This window comes from Mercenaria mercenaria, chromosome 6, assembly GCF_021730395.1.
Source record: "Mercenaria mercenaria strain notata chromosome 6, MADL_Memer_1, whole genome shotgun sequence".
NCBI classification, from domain to species: Eukaryota; Metazoa; Mollusca; class Bivalvia; order Venerida; family Veneridae; genus Mercenaria; species Mercenaria mercenaria.
Window position 1 is genome coordinate 18,091,057 of NC_069366.1, and position 18,717 is coordinate 18,109,773.

Here is an 18,717-nt window from a genome sequence, read left to right on the forward strand (position 1 = left end):
AGCTTAGTGTAAATTATGGCCCTTTTTTAGACTTTTGTAAAGTTTTGCATGTTGCTAACTATCAAGCTGTTCCTCAGTAACAGCTGTATGTATCTGACTGAAACTTATCACAAGGCATTATGACATAATACCTAGGCAAGTTAAGTAACTTTTGGTTGAAATCAGTTTAAATTGTAGTTTGTATTTGACTTAGAAAGTTCAGTTAAAGTTTGTTCAAATTGTAGTTTGTATTTGACTTAGAAAGTTCAGTTAAAGTTTGGTGTGCAACTAATAACAGCTGTATGTATTAGCTTGAAACTTCACACAATGTTTCCCAGTCATCAAACCTACTGAAATAATCAAGTTAGTTAACTCTGTTTTGAAGTAATTGTAAATTATGGCCCTTTTTGGACTTGAAAAAATTGATAACTGTCAAGTGTATTGGATTGAAATGTCACACCATGCATTCCAGTCACCAAACCTACTGAAATGACTAAGATAATTCTTGGCTGAACTAACATAAATTATAAAAAAAAAAATATGGCCTTTTGTTTGGATGTAGAAAAGGTTTGTGTGTCACTAACTAGCAAGACATGTCACAATTCTTTCTAGTCTTTATGCCCACTGAAATTTATAACCAAGTAAGATAACAATTGGTTAAATTTAATGTAAATTTTTACCACTTTCTTGACATAGAAAATGTGGTTAAAGTTTTACATGCAGCTAATTGTCAAACTATATTTCAGTTACGATTGAAATTTTTCACAAGGCATTCTTCATATTAATGATATTTACATAACCAAGTTAGATAATTCTTGTTGGAAATCAGTTCAAATTGTATTGAAAATGTGTTAAAAGATTTGTATGCAACTAATTGTCGAGCTGTAACTTGGCAACAAGTACATATATTGGATTGAAACTTCATACAAGACATCCTTCTTGCATACCAACCATAAGTTAAAGAACTCCTGTTTGAAATTTATTAGCCCACCATCATCAGATGGTGGGCTATTAAAATCACTCTGCGTCCGTGGTCCGTCCGTCCGTCATTCCGTCCGTCCGTCCGTCCGTTAACAATTTCTCGTTATCGCATCTCCTCAGAAACTACTGGGGGGATTTTGACCAAACTTTGTCAGAATGATGTATTGGTACCCTAGTTGTGTCCCCCTGAAAATCAGACTGGTTCAACAATTTATGAGTGAGTTATGGCCCTTTGTTTATTTCTATAATTTACATAGATTTATATAGGGAAAAACTTTGAAAACCTTCTTGTCCAAAACCACAGAGCCTAGGGCTTTGATATTTGGTATGAAGCATTATCTAGTGGTCCTCTACCAAGATGATTCAAATTATTTCTCTGGGGTCAAATATGGCCCCGCCCTGGGGGTCACATGGTTTAAATAGACTTATATAGGGAAAAACTTTGAAAAACCTCTTGTCCAAAACCACAGGGCCTAGGGCTTTGATATTTTGTATGTGACATCATCTAGTGGTCTTCAACTAAGATCGTTCAAATTATACCTCTAGGGTCAAATATGACCCCACCCTGGGGGTCATATGGTTTACATAGACTTATATAGGGAAAAACTTTGAAAATCTTGTTGTCCAAACCACAAAGCCTAGGGCTTTGATACTTGAAATGTAGCATCATCTAGTGGTTCTCTACCAAGTTTGTTCAAATTATCCCCCTAGGGTCAAATATGGCCCCTCCCTGGGGGTCACATGGTTCATATAGACTTATATAGGGAAAAGCTTTTAAAATCTTCTTGTCAATAACTAAAACATTCAAATTTGGACCACATGAATATTTTTGAGTGGCAAGATGAACCTTGACATGAGTTGACCTTGATTTTGACCTAGTGACCTACTTTCACATTTCTGTAGCTACAGCCTTCAAATTTGGACCACATGCATAGTTTTGTGCACTTGAAAAAACTTTGACCTTGATTTTTACCTAGTGACCTACTCTCACATTCTTGAAGGTACAGGTATCAAATTTGGACCATATGCATAGTTCCTTGTTTCAAAATGAAATTTGACATTGGTTTTGACCTAGTGACCTACTTTCACATTTTTGAAGGTACAGTCTTCAAATTTGGACCACACGCATAGTTTTGTGTTCCGAAATTAAATTTGACCTTGATTTTGACCCAGTGACCTACTTTCTCATTTTTCAAGCTACAGCCTTCAAATTTGGACCACATGCATGGTTTTATGTACCGAAACAAACTTTGACCTTTACATTGACCTAGTGACCTACTTTCACATTTTTGAAGGTACAAGCTTCAAATTTGGACCACATGCATAGTTCTGTATTCTGAAATAAAACTTGACCTTTATTTTGACCTAGTGACCTACTTTCACATTTCTCAAGCTACAGCCTTCAAATTTGGACCACATGCATAGTTTTGTGTACCGAAATGAACTTTGACCTTAAGATTGACCTAGTGACCTACTTTCACATTTCTGTAGCTACAGGCCTCAAATTTAGACCACTTGCATAGGATTGTGTACCGAAACAAACTTTGACCTTGACATTGACCTAGTAACCTACTTTCACATTTTTGAAGGTACAGGCTTCAGATTTGGACCACATGCATAGATTTGTGTTCTGAAGTGAAATTTGACCCTTGATTTTGACCTAGTGACCTACTTACACATTTCTCAAGCTAAGCCTTCAAATTCGGACCACTTGCATAGTTTTGTGTACCGAATTAAACTTTGACCTTAAGATTGATCTAGTGACCTACTTTATCATTTCTCAAGCTACAGCTTTCCAATTTGGACCACATGCATAGTGTTGTGTACGGAAATGAAATTTGACCTTGAGCTAGTCAGTAAGTCTTGAAATTTGGAACACTCAAAAATGGCACTTGGTTTTGGCCTTTTTCTGAATTACAAATTGTTGAATAGCCAAGCATGCTATAATATGGACAGCTCTTATGAGCATTTGATACTTGCCATAAAAAATAACGACATTGACTTGTAGACAACTGAAATAGTATTTGCTTTTACAAATAACCTCACATATTTCAGACTGTAATTTTATTTTCACTACTAAAACCTTTTCTTTCAGAATAATTTAATTTCACTTGATAGTTGTTCTCTTTTCTGTTCCATCTGCCAGGCAGCTTCTATCTGCTAAATGATAGAAATACTTCTTATTTCCCCTGATTACAAGATGAATTTGGTTTATGGCACTATATATGAGCCGTGCCATGAGAAAACCAACATAGTGGGTATGCGACCAGCATGGATCCAGACCAGCCTGCGCATCCGCGCAGTCTGGTCAGGATCTATGCTGTTCGCTAATAGTTTCTCCAATTCCAATAGGCTTTAAAAGCGAACAGCATGGAGCCTGACCAGACTGCGCGGATGCGGATGGTCGCATACCCACAATGTTGGTTTTCTCATGGCACGGCTCATATAATGTTGAGATGTCCATTGTCACATGGTTTTAGTTAAATATTCTGACATTATTTGTTCATATCACTTTCTGTAGTGAAATTCTAGAAAATTGACAGAAATGGATTTGACATTGGTAGAGTTCTAGAAAATTGACAGAAATTGGTAGAGTTCCAGAAAATTGACAGAAATGGATTTGACATTGGTAGAGTTCCAGAAAATTGACAGAAATTGGTAGAGTTCCAGAAAATTGACAGAAATGGATTTGACATTGGTAGAGTTCCAGAAAATTGACAGAAATGGATTTGACATATGATTATGCTCTGTGTTATTACTGTACTTTACACAACAGCCTCATAGTTTCTGTTACATTCTTTGTTCTCTATTGTGGCAGCTTATAAATTGTAAAAGGTTTTGAAACATTTGGCTCCGCATTCCAGTAAGTGGTCTTAGACTGTTTCTAAAGAGATATTTTTGTGTGGGCATTCAGTGTTCAAAACAGACATTCTGTATATCATGAGAAGTGTTTTCTGTCTACAGTAAATCTGTGTTCTTTCTGACTAGATAAAACACTGTGATACCAGTCACTTTCCATTGCCAGAAACATGCTGTAAATGAGAATTAATTCTAATTACAACAGGTTGCAACCTCAGTATGTGATAAGTCAGGTACTTAATTTTTCTCATTAACATTTGACTCAACTCCATCCATAAGATGTTTTGATGTATTACAAGTACTTATAATATCTCACTGAGAACTCAATCTCTCAAAAGTTCTTATGATAAAAATGCTTTGAAAAATATATATGTATGTATTTACTTTTAAGATTTTGATTGAATATTTTTTATTATTTTGAGTTATTATTTACATAGCTGGTAGTTGAAATAAAACAATCTCCAAAATACTCACTTGCCTGAAAACCCTGCTGCTAGTAAAATTAATTCATTTGGTTAAATGCGTTACACTTTTTATTAGACAAGGGCAAAACATAGTCTCTTAATGCATTATAATTTGTTATTTAACAGCATTGTTAAAAAAAGGAATGGAAAAATTGGCCTTTTAATGCAAGTTTTCCCTACATAGACATGGTCTCTGGAGCAAGTTTGACTGTAGGTCATCTAGAAGGACATGTGTAATTGTTATATCTGACCTAAAGCCATGATTTTCTGACACGAAGACATAAAAGTTGAAACTAGTAAGAATGTGTTGTCTTGGTAATTTTAAATCCTTTTGATCTAAATTTATGTACACATTTTAACCTGCTGGTCGGCTAAGTTACATGACACCATGCTATAACATGAATCTCTGTATATTGTAAGCCATTCATTTAGTTTCATTTTTAACTTATAGTAATATGGAATGAGGCATGCCTCAATCGGGAATTGATCCGACTTCAACTCATCACATAAGATTTGAAAAGAACTGTCTAATGACAGCACCGATTCCATATCATTTTAAAAGTAGATTTTGGAATAAAAACAACACTGCCCATATTACTTTTGTACTGATGTGCAAGACGTTGCGGTTCGGACAAGTTATGTGGATGCTTATTAGGCACAAGGAAAAAGCATATTCTTCCAAAAAATCTGAAGTCAGACGCTCTGTGCATGTGCCAGAAGGACACATTTTTGAATTCGATAGTATATATCTCATTCAGTATATTGCATGTTTCCGTAGAGGGATAGATCCTGATTTTCGTCGCTTGGCGTCGAAAATTGGTAGGATCGTTTCCCTATAGAGTATAAATAATAGACACAAACTTGGAAAACTGCATTATGTACTAGGCCTTATATGTATGCCAGGTAAACTTATAAAACTAGGCAAAATGTCCCAGGTTAATTTTCTTGACAAAATTTCGTGAAAATAATTCCTACTCACAAGGTAATGGAGATTCAATGAAATATATGTCTGAGTAGCTATTGTTCATGGTTGAAAAAATTTCAGGCCTATAACCTCCAAGCACAGGCTCACTGTCAGAGATCAAAGATTTCTTTTGGCCATTTTCATGTCCACCCCATAAATCTGTAGTCCATCAAGGGGTTTTATAATAACTCAATGCACAAAAATGCCTTTAATGAGACAGTGTTTTGTGCAAAACTCAAGCCTTTAGCTCCAAGGTCAAGGTTACTTTTGCAGGTCAAAGGTTTACATGGTCAGTTTTGTGTCCAGTCCAAAACTGCCATCTGTGAATTTTAATGTTTTTTTTGCACAAAATTTTATGTTTTCTAGGAAAAAAACAGTGTGTGGCATGGCCAACACTAACACTGCAAGACCAAGGCATGTAAATATCTGTTTCATGCCTTGTACGAAAATGTTCCATCCATCTGCAGATTGTTATATAATTTGGCACAAATGGTACCCATGATTAGATCATGTGTTATGTAGAAGACCTGTAACTGTAACACTAAGGTCACTAAAGGTCACTATCTCAAGTCCTTTGTCTGCCATCCATCTTTCAGTTTTCTTATATATAACAGTTTGTAGTTTAAAGTTCTCATAACAACTCAAAATATAAGCACAAGTTCATTACAGACTCAAACCTCCAAAGTTTCAGACAAAAACTCATATGAAAGTTGTAAATATTGTGAAACGGGATTATATATTGTTAATAAGTAGAGGATATTCAAGGTTTTTGCATACCTTGAGATGAGAAAAAAAACATATTCATGCAAAAAACTTGAATTTTCTGTTTATTATATGCGCAAATGATTTAAAACGTTGTTTACATTTAGAAGGAGGGACAACAACAACAATGCATGTTCCGTACAGGCGAAATTTAGTCTTAATTTAGAATTGAATGAAAAACGTTACCTTTACAGCATCTACAAAGACATTAAATATGAAAATATAGTTGTACGAGTTGCGTACAACACACAGTTCCCAATAAATTTGACATTTTGTTGTGGTTTTCTTTTCTGGCGTTTCAAATGTTCTCCCGAGTTATGTCCCTTCGCGGAAGGTTAAATGCCGTGTACTCGTACAAATACTGGTTTGAATGTACCATAGGCGGGCTACGATCATTGTTAATTCTAAAGTTTGACTTAAAATAGTTTGCTTTATTATCCATATAGTTACATTCCTTTTCACTTCAAATGGTAGATCTATCAAAGTCACTGCCTAAGAATACCAAAGTAGTTCTGGAAAACCAGTATAAATGTAGAAATATATAATATAGAAAAATATGTTTCACTGCATTGAAAAATAAATACAGTGAAAATATGAAATTCAATTATATTACATCAATATTTTTCAGTATTTCCATCTAGTATGTATAATAATAAAAGTAAACATTCATCATTCATCATATTACAGTCAAGGTGTCTAACAAATGTTTTCTGCCTGGTGTCTATAAATTATATGTTTTCCCCTTATGATAACTGTTACACTTTTAAAGTAATTTTGATACCAGTTATTCTCCATTGCCAGGAACAGGCTGTTAATGAGAATTGAATCAGATTATAACAGGTTGCAACTGACAACAATGATAAGTTAAATAATTTGTTTTTCTCTTGAGAGTTTATGATTCCATTCATAAGTGTTAAGAGAAAGAACCTCATATACATCTGAAGAATTTTATGAGAGTTTTATTGGAAATATGTGTTTATGGAGATTTTACTATGCATTGCATTGAGTAGATCTATATTCATATTTTATGCACTTTTATTTCTGTAAATTCTTTGATAAAACAGCAACCACAGCAACCTCTTACTTTGTAATCAGATTAATGGGAGGAAGAAATCAATTTAATCTGATATATTTTATGCAAGGTCCTTTATTATGCTGCAAGTACCCCAACTGTATGTATTCCCACCTGCAGTTGCACTTTTACCACCCACACTCACACATAGCCAAACCAGACATCCACTCTAACCCAATTCATAGAGTAGGAGGACTTGTGTCTCTGGTCAGTACTTCAGTAGACCATTTGGCCTCAGCTGCCAAACTTCATTTTAGTTGTTGCCTGTAGTCAATAGTTTTCTAGATCAGTATGTCAAAGGTCACATTTGTTATTAATAAATGGAGATGTTTTGACCAATGGCTGTCAAACTTAGTGATTGCCTATGGTCAGTGCCCCTGTTACTTTGAGGAAAAAATAAGTTGATGTCACAGTGACTTTAGACACTGAAAAATGTTTCTGATCAATAGTTTGGGAATGCCTGTTGTGAAACCTTTTAGCCAGTATAATCAGCACATGTACAGTGGCCTTGAGAATGAAAAAGGTTTCCATTCAGTAGTACAATAGCAAGTGGTCAGCAGATAACCCACAGACACAAGTTCTTCTCATGAACTACTTGATGGATCTTCATCAAACTTGATCTGTAGAATCATCTTAAAGTCCTCTGCCAAATGTATTCAATATGGAAGTGCTTGGTCCCATTTTATGGCCCCTGGAGCTGAAAATAGGAATACTTTTAAATGACTTCTTCTCATGAGTGGTTTCATATATCTTCATCAAATTTGGTTTTATAACCAAAAGTAAGTTGTCTTGTTGTTTTAAAATGTCACTCTTGCTAGAAGTCAGTTTTATCTTCTCCTTTTATTGAAATTCAAGACATATTGCTGTAACTTCACTATTTTGTTAGCATTTATGAAAATTTTACTTTTACAGTCTTATGTCAGTTAAATACCCTCATTAGAATAACTGTGATGTCATAGTATCAGTAAGAGATAATGTCAGTTTGTCTCTGAATTCTCTGTACATAATAGATGACACAGCAATATCTTTTTGACATCATAACATACTTTTCTTTTATCCTTTTTTCATTTGATTGTAATGAAAACATACCAGATGTTAACCTGAGTCCTGGAAGAACTTCAACCACATTTCGGGGTATATATCGCGGATTTATGACCAACCTTTGTGACATATCTTAGCCGAATAAAATCTTCCATGGAAATGGTGTAGCTAATATTTTCAGTTAAAACAGGGTTGAAATCTTTTTTTTTTTTTAACAAATTCAGAAGATATATTTGTTAAAAAGAATATGCTGAGAAGGGTTTGGTTTTTACTGTAAAAATTTTGGTGTAATACTAATCTTCGTGTAATACTATGTCTTACTGAAATAACTGATATGTATTTATTTTGTTTTTCAGAAAGAAGTCACTCTCCAGTTCATACAGCGATGGTTGATTGTATTTTTCACTGGCATTTTCACAGCATTGCTTGCTGCCGTAGTACACATTCTTGTTGAGAAAATAAGTCATGCAAAATTCAGCTTGATTCAGTCATGTATCCTTTAATTATGAAATGGTGCCCATGACCTTTGTGGAAGTGGGAGAAATACGGCAGAGAGACATAATGTCCAGTGTGGTCTTTCATGGGCAAAACAAAAAACATTTGGTAAAAAGTCAGTTGAAAAGACATGTTATGCCCCTGTTTAACTTAGAAGTTTTTAGTTAGTTTTATAAAGTTTTTACCGGCAAAGCTCTAATTCAGAGTCAAGCACTGAGAAAAGTCAAGCACGCCGTCTTACACACAACTCTTGTTCTTATGGTTGCCCCAACTCCACACCACACCCCACAACTGTCTTATCACTCAAATATGGAAGCCAGTGATGACTTTAAAAGTACAAGAATCTGATAATCTTCATGAAATTTAGCTGATGGTAATATAGAGAGTATGTGTGTTCTTTTATTTTGTTGTTATTGCAAAAAGTGTGGTTATTCTGGCAACAGTAAAATAATGACATAAAGGTGGTGTTGTTTGACAAAACTTAGTTTGGTTGCAATTACAATAGTGAAAATCATGACAAAAAAGTGGCATCTTGCAATAACTTAAGAAGTACAAGACATTTTTTTAGCTTACCTGTCACATAATGACAAGGTGAGCATTTGTGTTCGTCCTTCATCCGCCATCTGTCTGTCGTTGTGAACACAATAGAGACCACATTTTGTAATTGATTTTAATCAAACTTGCACACAACTTGTATTGGCATGATATCTTGGTTCCTTACGAAAACTGGCCAGATCCCATCATGGGATCTAGAGTCATGGGCCCTTAAAGGGCCAAAATACGCTATTCTGGCTTTTAAACAAAATAGAGACCAAATTTTGCAATTGATTTCAATCTAACTTGCACACAACTTGTATTGGAATAATATATCGTTTCCTTTTGAAAACTGGCAAGGTTCCTTCATGGGTTCCGGAGTTATGGCCCCTTAAAGGACCAAACTTTGCTACTTTGGAATTTGCAGCCATATGGAGACTTCATTTATGGTTTGATTTGATACAAACTTGCAAAATATCTTGAACAACAATAGATCTTGGATTCCATGATGAATCCATCAGATACAATCATAGGTTCTGGAGTTACGGCCCTTGATTGACCCCTGAAAGAGCCAAAATTTGTTCATTTTTAACTTGTGAACATGATAGAAGTGACATTTTATGTTCGATTTTAACCACACTTACCCACAACTTAAGGCACAGCAAGATCTTGGTTCCTATGCCAAGGTCAAAAATGGGTCATATGGGGTCAGAAACTAAGTCACCACATCAAATCAAAGGAAAAGCTTGTTAACACTCTTGAGGCCACATTTATGACCATATTTTCATGAAACTTAGTCAGAATGTTTATCTTGATGATTCCTAGACCAAGTTGGAAACTGGGTCATGTGGGGTCAGAAACTAGGTCACCCTCTCATATCAAAGGAAAAGGTTGTTAACACTCTAAAGGCCATATTCATGACCCTATCATCATGAAACTTGGTCAGAAGTTTTATCTTGATGATTCCTAGGCCAAGTTCGAAACTGGGTCATGTGGGGCCAAAAACTAGGTCACCACTCAAATCAAAGGAAAAGCTTGTTAACACTGTAGAGGCCACATTTATGACCCTATCTTCATGAAACTTGGTCAGAATGTTTATCTTGATGATTCCAAGGCCAGCTTTAACAGGTGAGCGATGTAGGGTCATCATGACCCTCTTGTGTTGCTGTGGCAACAAATGTGGTTGTTATGGCAATAAATAGTCCAAAAATATGACAAAAATATGGATTCTGCTACTTAAATTACAAGTTATTTTGTCATGAAATATGGTAAATAGGCTAAAGAAGGTCTAGAGAACAAGCACATTATTTTACTGTCTCCATTTGTCTTTAGCACAAATCATTTTGTTCTATCCCATTTACCTAATCCATCCTTTCATAAGTCTATATGTCCATCCATCAGCCACAAAAGATAGATCATGAATTTTTCAGTGTGCAAGAATTTTTTACATGAAAGTTGACTCAATGACAGTAGCTTATTTGGATATGCAGGTTCTTCATTTGTCTCAGATTAAACATGTGGTTTCTGTGGAAATTTATGCCCTTTTCAGTAGGGGCATCTTTCATTGCTTGTACGTAGTCTTGTTCAACATGTTATGTCAAATTTTATTTTTTCACTCATAAACAAGATTTTAGATTTTTGCTTGTAACTATGCCAACCCTGAAAATGTTGTCTTTGGTGTTCCTCATCTTGAAATATTCCACTGAAAGAAACAGATATCCTCTACATGCTGCATACTGAGCAATCTTGCACTTTTTCTCTAGAGGACTAATGATCATTTCCCTGAACATCAAATAATGACAAGTAACAGAGCTGATATACTGTTGTGGGTGTAAAATAGTCATGAGGTAGAATAATATTATTAGTCAGTTTAACATGAGGTCCCTTAAGTGGTTTTAGCACGTTTGGAAAGCCAGTTTGCTGGGAGGTTTGCGCAAGGAGCGGAGAACGGTTGTAATTTGTTTTGAATGAAACATTAGATGATAGAAGATGAAGCAGTTTTTTATTCACCACAGCACAAACACTTGTATTTATAGTACAGAAAATTGACAGTCCTGTCTCCAAGGGTACTTATTGAGCTAATATAAAGAATGGTTAATGGCAACATTGCCATTTAGGTCCTATTCCAGGAAGAAAGAATTACATGAAAGTGCCTCCTACATATAATTTTAATGCTTTTACATGAAATTACCCAGAAAACCTATTCTTTATGGGTGTTGCTTGCTTTAAGAATTTTTGAAACTTTGTTGATATTGCCATTAAGAACATTTCATTGAGAGCGTTATATTAAAAAAAAAAAATTAGGAATAAAAATAAACAGTTACCCAATGTTGAAATTGAATTGTTTTGAGTGCCATAATTTACTATGTGAAGTATAAAAGCCTGACCTTCCTCATAAAGGTTCTTGGTTAAAGTTTTTACAAATTTTACATTTAAATACATTTTCTACTCAATGGTTGAAAGATTTATATTCTGTCTTGCATAAGTCATTAAAAATAAGCTATAAGAATGGGTTTTAAGGGAAACAGAAAATGATACAAATATATTAAATTCTGATTTTTGTGATTTTTAGCTCACCTGAGCCAGAGGCTCAAGGTGAGCTTTTGTGACCGCTTGATGTCTGTCTTGCATTGTGCATCATGCGTCGTGTGTCAACAATTTCTAAAAAAATCTTCTTCTTCAAAACCACTGGGCAGATTTATACCAAACTTCACAGGAATGACCCTTGGGTGGCCTCCTTTCAAAATTGCCCAAAGAATTGAAATCCACGCAGAACTCTGGTTGCAATGGCAACCGAAAGGAAAAACTTTAAAAATCTTCTTTTTAGCTCAACTGATTTTTGGAGAAAAAAAATGATGAGTTATTGTCAACACCTGAGCGATTGTCGGCGTCGGCGTCTGCGTCGGCGTTGCCTGGTTAAGTTTTATGTTTAGGTCAGCTTTTCTCCTAAACTATCAAAGCTATTGCTTTGAAACTTGGAATACTTGTTCACCATCATAAGCTGACCCTGTATAGCAAGAAACATAACTCCATCTTGCTTTTTGCAAGATTTATGGCACCTTTTGTACTTAGAAAATATCAGATTTCTTGGTTAAGTTTTATGTTTAGGTCAACTTTTCTCCTAAACAATCAAAGCTATTGCTTTGAAACTTGGAATACTTGTTCACCATCATAAGCACACCCTGTACATCAAGGAACATAACTCCATCTTGCTTTTTGCAATAATTATTGCCCCTTTTGGACTTAGAAAATCATTTTCTTGGTTGAGTATTATGTTTAGGTCAACTTTTCTCATAAACTATCAAAGCTATTGCTTTAAAACTTGCAACAGTTTTTCACCATCATAAGTGGACACTGTACATCAAAAAAACATAACTCTATCCTGCTTTTTGCAAGAATGATGGCCTTTTTTAGACTTAGAAAATCATGGGTAGGACAATATTTCAATTATACAAAAAAATCAGATGAGCATCAGCACCCGCAAGGGGGTGCTCTTGTTTTAGTGGTCTACTACCAGGATTGTTCAAATTATGCCCGTGGGGTGGAAAGTCTCAGGCCCTGCTCTGGGGGTCTCAAGTTTGACATAGACTTATATAGGAAAAAACTTTAAAAATCTTCTTGTCTGAAAGTTCAAAGCCTAGGCGTTTGATATTTTATATGTATCATTGCCTAGTTGATCTCTAACAAGATTGTTCGAATTATGCCCCTGAGATGAAAATAGGCCCTGCCCCGGGGGTCACTTGTTATATGAGATATAGGAAAAAATATTTCAAAAAATTATCTGATCATATTTCCTAGACTGTTTAATTATAATTACCTGATGACCCCAAGTGATAAGGGGTCACTCGATTTTGACCTTGACCAACTGACCTACTTTCTTTTTTTTTTAGATACAGCCACATGTACAGTTTTGCACACCGATCTTAAGACTGACTTTCAGTGACCATGAATGTGACCTACTGACCTACTTTCTTAATATTTTAGCATCAGTTTGACATTTGAAACATGTAGCTCATTTAACCCAGGTGAGCAATCCAGGGTCATGACCCTCTTGTTTTTCTATTAAGATGCTTTGAATATTGGCACAGAACTATATAAAACAGCTATTCAATTCATTTTTGCTGTTCTATAAAAATTAAAAGGTATGAAGCACAGAGAACCACATCTAGCTTGTATTCATAGCCTTAATAATATATAATGTTTTCATAGGAGATAACTTCTAAGGGTATTCAAAATTTGTATAATTATGCACATTTCCTTCTCAAAATAGATAATAGTAATCCGAGCTTTGAGGATATTTGCTGAACCAGTAAAAGGGAGAAAGTAGAAAATAAGAGCCATACATAGCAAAGTAGGCTAACCACAAATAGAAACTGAAACCGAAAGAATAATTAAAGTAGAAGGGTTGCTCTAAAACTCTTAATATCAATAACATTTTAATTAGAAACAAGATTAAAAATGGAGATGGTTTAGAAAAATGTGGGGGAATGTTTGGTGGAAGGGGAAAAAAGCAAGAATGAATATTTGATGCTAAAAGCAATCTTCCAATAGGGCAGCCTTAATATTACTTTAACTACATGTTAGTAAATAGCATCTTAAATAATGAAGCAGTTTGCATAAAATATGAGGAAAGAAAAGATTTTCATGAATTATTAGTACCGCCTGAAGTAGGGTATTCCCAAATCAGCAATATAATTCTGTATAATACATCCTACAGTTTTATTACTGTAAAATCAGTAATATTTGTGTGGGGATTAATTTTGGTGAATTTCACAATTGCCTTAACACATGACATTAAATCCTAACAAACAAGTAAAATTTCCATTCCATCTATCTTACAAAGTTGAAATTCATTATTTAAATCCCCATGAAATGGCTATTTTAGACCCAGACTGTACCCATTTTCATGCCATGATGAAATTAAATGATTTCAAACCGAAAAAAAAAAGCAACACTATTTTTCAGATCATTTTCCTTAATCTTTTGATAATATTGAAACAAAAATTAGTTCATATTGTTAACCCTTAGCCTGCTGGCGGCAGATGATTCTGCCTTTGCGACCAGTGCAGACCAAGATCAGCCTGCACATCCGTGCAGTCTGATCATGGTCTGCACTGTTCGCTATTCAGTCAGTAAATTTTCAGTGTAAACCCCTTTGAGTAATAAGTGGTACTGTCCAAATTGAAAGATGGACTAGTCCATTATAGAAATATAGCAGGTTAAGGGTTAAAGAGACTAACTCACACATTTTAGGCTAAAAAAATCAATAAAAAGTGAGTACTTTGAAATTTACTTGTGGTACAAACTTATTGACATAAGATTTTTGCAAGATATTCTTACTAATAACCAAAAATACTGTGCAGAAGGTAGTAAGGCCTTTTATTTTTGATCTTTCGGTTTACGGAACCGCCGCTCAAAAAAACGTGTTTTCAGAAAAAAAATAAAATTGAAAAAACGTGATTTTTTTATTTCCTCCGCTATGACATGAAAGCTTGCAGAAGAAAAAATGCATCGCGTATTCCAATAAGAAAAAAAAAGTCTCGTTCTTCGAATATCCGTCACGGCGAACGAGTCAAATCAACATTAGGAATTCCTATGATTCTATTTTTAAACTTCATATCTTATGCATGACGTAAACGTCCAATTAAAATTTCTGATATATACTGCGCCCAATCAACATGCTTGTTACGCAAAAACGTTTAAAAATGGCTGCGCCCAGGCTGTATTATTTCCAAAGTTTTGAAGTAATTTTAATGAAAATGCAAGAACATTCAAAGTTGCGACGTAGTGCTTTCCTGAAAAAAAATGGCCAATTGTCGGTGATATGCAGTCTGTATTTAGTATACAACTACGTTTATGGTAACTGTCGTTTCAATAGCGCAATGCTTATTACGGTGATTCTATGCACCGCTTATTACGCGAACTTGAAAGCATTTTTTCCCGAAAAATATCATTTAAATACACAATGATGACAGTACTTTTGTTTGGTTATATAAACTGGTACAGGGGACATTAAAACTGTGAAATTGTAAGTCCCGGTAAGCAAACGTCTAGCCTGTACAGCTTTTTGGCCTCCAGTAACCCATTTTGTTTATAAGTTATGAATTAGGTATTTTTAATGAAATTATTGTACGTTATATATTAACATCAGATTATTGTTTATTATAGATGTAATTACTGTCTTTTGCAATGTAGCTGTGCAGTAGATGTGGTAAGACAAATACTGACTGACAGAATTTTCAAAGATCATTGCAAAGTTGAACTGTTGTGTTACATTAGGCCTATTCATAAAATAAATTAACAAATACCAAGAAAACCATATGAGGAAAGGCAAGGCTTCCAGTTAACAGACATAGGCTAGGTGTCTGTTTACCAGATGGCTAGACACTTCCTATTCCTAACGCTTAAAAAGATAATTGCTTATTAGGCACAGTGCAGTGTATGCTGTACCCCTAAGTTTCAGACTGGGTCCATAAACAGCCAAGATGCTTGAAAGCTGCTGAGTGTAAAATCATATATCCATGGTGACAGTGTTGTTCAAATGTGGGGAATATTAGATTCTTCCATCTGTTGTTTTAACAGAAGGTATTAATTTCAGTCGGTGTTCAACATATGACTTCTATGTCTCCAATCATTTAGTTTGTGAGATTATGTGCAGTTTTTATGTATAGTACAGTCCTTTCAAGAAAAATGATACAGCTACCTGCCCAGCTGTATATTAATGTAATTTCACAGAAATACCAAGACAATTTTTTTTCTCAAGCTGCTATGACAAACCTCAAGGCTCATTTTTAATCAAATATAACCAAGGTCACAGGTATATTTGCAGGAAAAAGCATCAAAAGTGGGAAAGAAGATTATAACATGCAGCCTGTGTGATATTATGTAGAATTTACCCATATTCCTTTCAAAGGTCCGTTTCCTACGAAAAAAAAAATTCTGATTCTGTTTTTTAATTTTATTTTTTTCCCCTCCTCCTACGACCATGTGTCATCCTGGCGGTTCGTAAACCAAAAAATAAAAAAATAATGGCCTAAACCATTTCCACACTTTTGAAATATTGTAGAAAATTTACATTCTTTTTGCATTTTTACCAATATCTATCTTTTATTTTCACCAACTTTATAATTTTTCAATGTCATATTACATATTCTATGCCAAACTTGGTGGAAATGAACATGTTGAAAAATTTCAATCAAACTGTGGGCAAGTAGCTTTAAAAGCTATGAGGTCAGTATTGACTTCCAAATTTATACCCACAATCCTCTGTCAAGACTCCAATACTTGGGAGAGAAGTTAAGTTTTAGAGAGCCATTTAAGACAATTCTGACTATAATTAAAGGAAAGCTGTAATTTACAGTTTTCATGACGTGTACATATCAGTCTCTGATTTCTTTTCCCAATTATTTTCAAAACTTTTCCAATTATCAATGTTGATGAATGAGAGTTGTCAGAAAATCTGCCAGAAATTCTGTGATTATCTGCTTTAGTTATACATGGGGGAATCAAAGTATTATTCTACTTCTTTGAAGCATTAATGGCTGCCATGATATAATAAATGTAATTTACTGGAGGTATTTTTGCCAAAGTGGGCCTTTGTGCATGGACACTTGCCGTCCAACTGTTCTACTCCCCAGGCATCAACATCACTTTGGTTAAAGTTTGGAGTGCAAGGCTGTATCTCAGAAACCATTACATGCTTTAGATTGAAACTTCACACAAAGCTTCCCAGCAGTCAAACCTACTGAAATAAATATATTAGAAAACTCTCGGTGGACTTTATAATTGTCAGTTATTGCCCTTTTTTAAACTTCGAAAATGTGGAAAAAGTTTTATGCCCAGGTAACTATCAAGCTGTACCTCAGGAATAATGGCATATATTGGACTGAAACTTCACACAAGTCTTCCGGTCATGAAATAACCAAGTTAGATAACTCTGTTGAATTTAATGCAAATTATGGCCCTTTTCTACTTAAAGTAAAAGTGCAACTAACTTTCAAGCTGTGTAGCAGTAAAACCTGTATTATGTTATTGGATTGAAACTTCACACAAGGTTTCCTGGTTATCAGACCTACTTACATAATCAAGTTGGATAACTCTTTGTTGAAATTGAACCAGATTAAGGCTCTTTATGACGTAGAAAATTTGGTTAAAGTTTTGCATGCATTTAAGGTATTAGGCCCCTAACAGTAATGTTTAAAAAAAAATGGCATTTGCTTGGTATATTCTTACAGTTGACCGTGCTTCGCACTTATATGCAATTTTTTAAAAACTTTTACCGTGCCGTTTTTTATAAATTTTGTGTAATTTATGGTATTTCCTAAAGCTCAAGTAATGACAAATTTCAAAGTGGTGGCCTTTATCCAAAACGTTTTCAGAGAATTTATTATTCCATTATTTTTTATGAAAGAAACATCAAACTATTGGTAAACAATCATAAAACTTAAAATAAAAACTGTCAATATCATTTTTTCTAGGGTGCCTCGAGTAAACGGATTTAATCAGACAGAATTCCAACTCCAATATTGAAAAATTATGGTCGAATCCTGCGGGTCTGTTTTGAATTTTGCTCACTTCATTCAAAAATAACCTTGGGGCAGAAGTAAAACCTACCTACATTTCTTCCACAATATGTAATCTAAAGAATGAAGGCAAAATAGAGAACTTTTACCGCATGAAACTCAGTATTTTTAAAGATGTCTAACTCTACCCCTTCTGTTTTAGAGGTAAATTCACTTTTAACAGCAAGAAATCGCATATCAAATGATTTTTTTCCCATTTTTGTACAATAAATCAATAACAAGTCTTGAAAGAAGTAAAAACTTACTAGAAAAAAAGAAAAACAAGGAAAAAACATTTGGTCCCAGTAGGGCTTGAACCTACGCCCCCTGAAAATGCTGTCAAAGTAGGTTTATGGTAGGAATTGAATACTCTTCAAAAAGGAGGTACTCAATTATGGGCCTAATACCTTAACTGTTGAGCTGTATGTCAGTAATAATAACTACATGATATTATATTGAAAAGAAACTTTACGCAAGATGTCCTACTTCCTAAACATAATTACATATCTATGTAAGATAACTCTTGGATGAAAAGAATTCATATAATGTGGCCCTTTTAGCTTGACTATTGGAAAAATAGGTAGAGCTATTGGACTCAACCCGTGCATCGGTGTCGGGATCCATAAATCTACTTTGCATATTTATAAAATTATGCCCGTTTCAACTTATTGGCTAAGTTTTTGTATGTAAGCTGGTTTCTCAGTACCCACTAATGGGAATGGATTAAAACTTCACACACTTGTTCACTGTGATGTTCTGACAAGCAGTACACAGGTTCCATGACACTACTCTTTCAACTTTTATATTAATTTAATTGACAAGGCTGTGGAATAGTCGGGCATTGTTGTCCGCAGACAGCTCTTGTTTTACTTAAATGGTTAAAGTATTGAAAAACACATATTATAAGGTGTTGTAAAACATCTCTTTATTGCTTTTCATTTAAACTGGGAGATTTGAACTCTGGATTTGGGTGATCGGGTTTTACATCCAGAATCGGGAGAAACC

The 18,717-nt window shown here is 34.6% G+C and overlaps 1 protein-coding gene across 1 annotated transcript in view; it reads left to right on the forward strand.

The window, feature by feature from the left end:
• The window catches only part of LOC123549521 (H(+)/Cl(-) exchange transporter 7-like), a 150,025-nt gene that overhangs the window by 76,246 nt on the left and 55,062 nt on the right, over positions 1 to 18,717 (forward strand). Inside the window, exon 5 of the mRNA XM_053545268.1 lies at positions 8,479 to 8,614. Coding sequence (XP_053401243.1) covers positions 8,479 to 8,614 — 136 coding nt within the window. The remainder of the gene's footprint in view (positions 1 to 8,478; positions 8,615 to 18,717) is intronic.